This window comes from Camellia sinensis, chromosome 11, assembly GCF_055761805.1.
Source record: "Camellia sinensis isolate YWXY chromosome 11, ASM5576180v1, whole genome shotgun sequence".
In the NCBI taxonomy this organism is placed as follows: domain Eukaryota; kingdom Viridiplantae; phylum Streptophyta; class Magnoliopsida; order Ericales; family Theaceae; genus Camellia; species Camellia sinensis.
Genome location: NC_138971.1, coordinates 81723174 through 81729644, shown reverse-complemented (window position 1 = coordinate 81729644; position 6471 = coordinate 81723174). Strand labels below are relative to the sequence as shown.

General features: G+C 31.7%; 1 protein-coding gene across 1 annotated transcript; it reads right to left on the bottom strand.

Annotated features, from left to right (window-relative positions):
* Positions 1-544: 544 nt before the first annotated feature.
* On the bottom strand, positions 545-5629 carry LOC145802019 (serine carboxypeptidase-like 18). The gene is made up of 10 exons (XM_082894187.1): positions 5500-5629; positions 4448-4485; positions 3982-4083; positions 3345-3431; positions 2408-2721; positions 2150-2221; positions 1815-1922; positions 1577-1657; positions 932-984; positions 545-807 (listed from the first exon to the last, which is right to left on the bottom strand). Exons 2-5 carry the CDS (start codon positions 4457-4459, stop codon positions 2677-2679), a joined length of 246 nt encoding a protein of 81 aa, XP_082750313.1. The 5' UTR covers positions 4460-4485; positions 5500-5629; the 3' UTR covers positions 545-807; positions 932-984; positions 1577-1657; positions 1815-1922; positions 2150-2221; positions 2408-2676.
* Between the last annotated feature and the right edge of the window lie 842 nt (positions 5630-6471).

The window sequence follows — 6471 nt, the reverse complement described above, 5'->3', positions numbered from 1 at the left end:
TGTTGTAACAGAGGAATCTGGCAACTTGGAATATTCACTACTACAAATACAGATAAAGATCACACTTTTTTTGTGTGATGTATGTTTTTTAATCACACTTTTTAAGTTTTATTAAAGTGTGGTCTTTGGGAGTGTGATTAAAAAGGGTCATTTTTAATCACACTTTTTAAGTGTCATTAAAAAATGCTTTCATCACATCTTTTAAGTGTGATTAATAATATTTAGATCACACCTTTTAAGTGTGATTAAAAACATTTAGATCACACTTGGTAAGTGTGATTAATAACATTTAGATCACACCTTTTAAGTGTGATTAAAAATATTTAGATCACACATTTTAAGTGTGATTAAAAACATTTAGATCACATCTTTTAAGTGTGATTAAAAACATTTAGATCACATCTTTTAAGTGTGATTAATAACTAATAAAATCTGTGATAAAAAAAAATTCGACATATTTGAAGAATAATTAATATTATTTTTGTACGCGCATTTGAAGAATATAATACACACTATATACTATATTTTGAATCACAACCATATATTGAATGGAATAACGTCATATATTTCATAAATGAAAGTTAAATGTTCAAAAGTATATACAAATAAATTAATAAAAAAAAATGTAACTGTGATTACATATATTAAAAAATTAAAAACACTTGAAAAAACCAAGTTCTTGACTGCTTTCAAAGCCATGTGGTTCGGCTCGTCAAAAGGCAAGTATCCAGCCATAAGAACAAACAGAATGACCCCACAAGACCATATATCAGCTGCTGTACCATCATAACCTTTATCGGTGAGCACCTGATGGAATGGGGGAAAAGAAAGAAAGAAAGAAAGAAGTATCACAAATGCAAGAAACTAATAAGAAAAGGAAAAATTTTTGCATCAAAGTGACCATCCATTTCCATGACATCATAATTGATACCTCAGGAGCAACATAATTTGGGTTCCACAGGCAGTGTGAAACAGCACGTCTTCCTACAGTAAACAAGGTAGTCAGTCTTTGATTAAGCAAAGCCACAACACTAACTTATATTGATGAATGAGGGTTAGGTTTAAGGCAATCCATAACTTATGTGTCTGAATGATATTGAGATCATATGACCTCAATGTGGATTAGATCAGGTCTTAAAAAATGGTACTGAATGTTTTCAAAGTGTCGAAATCTAGATGATGCATAATACAGAATCTTATGAAGAAGTCAACTAATAAAACTAAACTGCCTCCTTGATTTGGGGAACTAATATAAAAAGAGGGAAAGGAAAGACACAAATCATAAAAAAAAAATTCATTTCCAAATTAATAGAAACCAGAAATGAACAAGCCACTGAAGGATAGAAGAAAAACTAATGGCCACATTATTCCTGAGGAATTCCTTTCAGAGCAGGGCACTGCTCCTGGCCAGAAAGGTAGTTTCTGGACTAGGTGATTTTAGTAAACCAAATAGACTGCAAAATTGACTCAGTGCTGCAACCACTTTTAAAAAATTTAATGTTCAATTTATTAACACCCGCCTGCTAAAAATCTGCTCTTAGATGAGGAAATTGTTGCAAACTCACATAATACTTACCCGCACTTGCTGGGAAAATGCACTCAATCCAAAGTCTGAAACCTTGAGAACACCAAATGAGTCTAGAAGCAGATTCTCGGGCTACAAAAGATGCAGGGTAATGCAAATTTCAGAGTCATGGTCGAATAGATAGCCAAAGAAACCAAATTACTGTTAGATAATAAATTCTTTTTTATAGGAAAAAATTAGAATAAATACATTAATTAATCAATGAAACATGTAAGAAAGTTTGTTAAACCTTTAAGTCTTTATGGTACATGCCTCTACTGTGGCAGTAGTCTACAGCATTGATGAGCTGCTGAAAATATCTCCTAGCTTCATCTTCTTTAAGTCTTCCTAGTTTGGCCTAGTTATAAAAGGGTCAATAAGGGAATATTATCAGACAAATACAAGACTCGGTACCCACATGATTTACATAAATGAGCCTCAATAGAACACACATTACCACAACAAAATGGTAAGAATGACATGAGCAAATGCCTAAATTAAGATGTAATGCATTACACAATTGATTATATTATGAATGAAATTATAGGTGCTCAGAGAGTAGAAGCTCAAAAAACAATGCCTTACTATTTTGTCAAAAAGCTCGCCCTCGCCAACATACTCGAGCACAGTGTAGATCTTTGTCTTGCTTGCCATAACCTATTTTCAAGCATAGAAAAAGGATGCATTAACATGTAAAACATGAAACACTTAGACCATCATATTTCTAGTAGTGCGAAGAGCATTCAATTCCTTTTAAATTCTGCTCATAAATATCAAAAAAACTTAAAAAAATGTTGCAACAAATAGACATATAGGATAGGCTACTAGTAGTTAGTTAATTACCTTGGCATAGCAATTGACTCTTCTTAATCTGGCTTTCCTGTAAGATGGGCGCACATTAAGGGCAGCAGTCCAGCCCTTGATTGCTTTCTCAAATTGACTAAGTTTGGACCTGCAAGTGGCTCTGTTGCACAACAACACCGAGTTGTAGGGGTCATGGCCGAGTCCCTCTCCATATGCAACACAAGCCTCTGAGTATCTTTATCCCCTGAACAAATCGTTACCGTTGGATTGAGCCATTGCCAACGCCCGTGTCCTCCTAACCACCATGTTCACTTCCTTGTTGCTTGAGTCCAGCCGTGCTGCTCTTTGAGTCGCTGCTATTGCATCATCAAATCTGTCAACATAAATACACGACTTCCTACTCATTAATTTTTTTTTTTTTTTTTTTTTTTTTTTTTTTTTATAATCAAAGGTGTTGGATAGTTGTTTTGTTATACCAACAAAACACAATTCAACAAATGAAAAACTAAAAAACAAGAGGTGACCAAACCTTTTGAACAAATTAAATCATATGAATAAATTAAAAAACTATCAAAGGTGTTGGATAGTTGTTTTGTTATATATATCAGTAATTTTTAAAACCTAACTTGATTGGTAATTAGATCATTATGGAATTTGAATGAATTAAATCATATGACCAAACCTTCATTTTTCTTATTATTTTGAACAAATTAAACCTTACAGCCAATTTGATGAGTGCTTGGTGGTATGATTTAATTTGTTTAAATTGTAAAATTATCTTTTTGCCCATTAGGTTAGACTTTGACTGTTATTGATTTGGACTGGCATCTCCAACTGGATCACATGAATTGAATTTAGAGACTTTAGAAATTAAGTAGATGAAATTATTGTTTAATAATGAAACAGAAAAAATGACGATAGTTTAGCAGATGAAAGTTCAACTAACCCAAGATGAAATAAGTGAAAACATGGTTACCTCAGAGACAATTTGAAGATAATATAGACATGCTGCATTGTTTGGATCTATATTCATATATTCACCATAGCAACTTTGTTTAGTTGACTGCAAAAGGACATATAAAGATCACATTGTATTTATAATTGTAAGATATGAAGTGAGGTTAATTATGGTAAAGAGTAAAATCATCTTTTGTGTAAAAGCACAATCCCAAGGATACGGTATTTGGCAAAGCAATGATGAAAGCAAGGATTTTTTTTTGTAGGGTTAATTATATTTTTGATTCCTAAAATATGAGTTTTGTGTCATTTTGATTTTTAATGTTCAAACTGTCAATTTGGTGCCTAATGAATAAAATTTCAATTTGATTTTCAACATTTAAATTGTGTCAAATGGAGAAAGAAAGAAACCTCATGCACCCATTTATTACACTGGTGGTGATTCCTATATTTTCTTTTAAATTTTATTTTAGTTCATCTAATTTTGCACATGATATTTTTTCGTTTAAAATTCTAATGATATATAAGAGAGGGACCACATTACAATAAAATTAAAAGTGTAGGATTCAAATTAAAACTTCAGTTAAACTATAGGGATTAATAATATAATTTACCTCAAAACATTAAAAATAAAGAAAAAAAAAATGGAATTGTACCTCATAGATTTCATCTGAAATGAGTGATACACGATGAGCATATGGGATAGCTAAATTTTGGTCATCATAGACATCTGTCACTGGATTGCCCAACAAATATCCCTAATGATCACTCCCATTCAAAGAAAACAAAAATGAAAAAAAAAGAAAATAATAAATAAATAAATAAAATTATGAACTGAAAATTCTTATCTGTTTGGTTGTGTTTTTGTTATTTGCTTTCATTTTTTATTTTTTGAAGACAAAATAATGAAAAGTTTGAAAGTATCCATCATTTTCATTTTTGAGTGAAAAAAAAAATTAAAAATAACTTTTTGATGTTCTATTTCCTAAAAATGAATTGTTTTAAAAAAATTCCAAAAAAGTTTCATGAAGAAGGAAAACAAAAAACAAAAAACAAAAAACACAACTAAACAATTGGAATAAGCTGAACACTTGATTAAAGTTTTAAAACTAGATCATGTACTTGTAGGTTCATTGTTGGTTGATGTCCAAGTTCATTACCTACAAAAAACAAAGTTAGTCACCGCAAAGGTAGAAAAGTTTTACCATTTTTTCTATTCTATTTATAAACTACTAATTTCATCTATAAAATTCTGATTTCATTTCATATAATTTAATTGAAAATAGTTCAACCAAACCAATAATCATAGAAACCTAACCAACTGGGCCAAAATATAATTTTACAATTTTAACAACATAAATCACACAACCAAACTCCTATCTTTGGACTTATGCTATATTAAACAATTTACACTCTATAGCCAAACACATAGGTTGATTATATTGTTTCAGTTGTTCAATTTTTGAAATGACATTTCTACCCATCAAATTAGGATTTAACAATTATTGATTTGGACAACTGTCTCTAATTAGACCACATCAGCTGAAATTAGAAATAGAGACTTAATAGATGAAATTAATAATTTAAGGATAAAATAAAAAACAAGGAAGATAATTTAAGAGATAAAAATTAAGTTAGTAAAAATAATAAGAAAAAAAATTTTTGTGAACACAAGGTACCGGTTAAAATTTCCTGAACAATGATGGAATAACCAAACCAGAGTAGGAGTCACCACCAATGTACAATGGATTATCAAGAAACTTGAGATGATCAATCAGCCACCATGTCACAATAAAATAAAATAAATGAGATGAAGAGTTTAATTAGTTTTAACTATAAGAATGCAATAATAGTGCAATTAACCTTTTTCCATCCAAACAAGAAATATAAACCAAGAGTAAATCAAAAGTGGACACAGAATTTTCACATTATGGAATACAAATTATCTCAGATTTGTGTCCCATTCTTCAACAATTCATTTGTTTGCTATTTATTTGATTTTCCCCCAAAATCAAACTAAACTAACCCAAAATACCAAAGACAGGCTCATTTTAACTGAACCCATATAATGAAAAACCAATACTCAAAATTTCTATAGTTTGATTGATTATTCCTGCATTTTCTTGGCACCCAAACAGAAATAACTATAATATAAAATGAGGAAATCTTCTTACCTTCATCTTGAGGCAACTCTGACTCGGAAAATCTCAATGACCATAAGCAACTCAGTCCAATAATCAAAAGCACAACAGTGTTTCTATGAAGAATAAGAAGAGAAGAGAAGAAGAGAAGAGAAAAATACCCAACAATATGGCGATGTTTCACACAGGTATTTTATCAAACACAAGAAGGGCTTTTACACCGTCTCCCTCGCCCAACCCTCTTATAGCTCCCCAACCTCTTCATTCCCCTTAGGAACCCCTATCCCACCTGGTTACACTTCCCCTTCCGCCCCTTGCCACAGCCCCTCCAACCCTCTACAACCATAGATCCATTGCCTCTTTCCCTCTTATCCACAACCACAAAACTACTCTTTTTCTCCACCACAATCTGAAATGCCCGCCCTTTCCCTCCCTACTATAGCACCACTAGCCCTCCTCTCACACCGCATCTCCCGTTACACCATTCCATCCCCACCACAGCGCCACCACGTTACCGAAAACCCTTACCCCACCATTAAACAACAGAGAGAGAGAGAGAGAGAGGCCATACCTTTGTAAGGGAGAAGGGATGGCGAGTCCACTGTGAGGGAGATTGGAAGAGGCTGAAGAGATGTTGACATTGAGCATACAATGAGGTGCTAGGGTTTTATTTGGAAAAAGTCTCAAAACGATTTGTCCTTACAAATTCTTGTTTTGCCTGCTGAGAGTAATGGAAGAGAAAAGGGCACCAGTGTGGGATATATTATTATATAAAAACAATACTATATTCAAAACTATCTACAATCACATTAATTAAAAGGTGTGAATAAAAAATATACATATAATCACATTTAATTTAAAAATAAAATAAAAAATAAATATTATTATATTCAATTAAATTAAGTATGATTAAAATATCAATCTAATTTTTTTTTATCACACTTTCAATAAAAGTGAGATATTTTTATTTGTCAAAGTGTGATCTTTAACTATTTTTGTAGTAGT

Coding starts and splice junctions, on each gene's coding strand:
- LOC145802019 (XM_082894187.1), bottom strand. Junction 3,432..3,981: donor TTTCAGATGAAATCTATGAG/GTACAATTCCAT, acceptor GTCCTTTTGCAG/TCAACTAAACAAAGTTGCTA. Junction 2,722..3,344: donor ATCTTCAAATTGTCTCTGAG/GTAACCATGTTT, acceptor ATGCAATAGCAG/CGACTCAAAGAGCAGCACGG.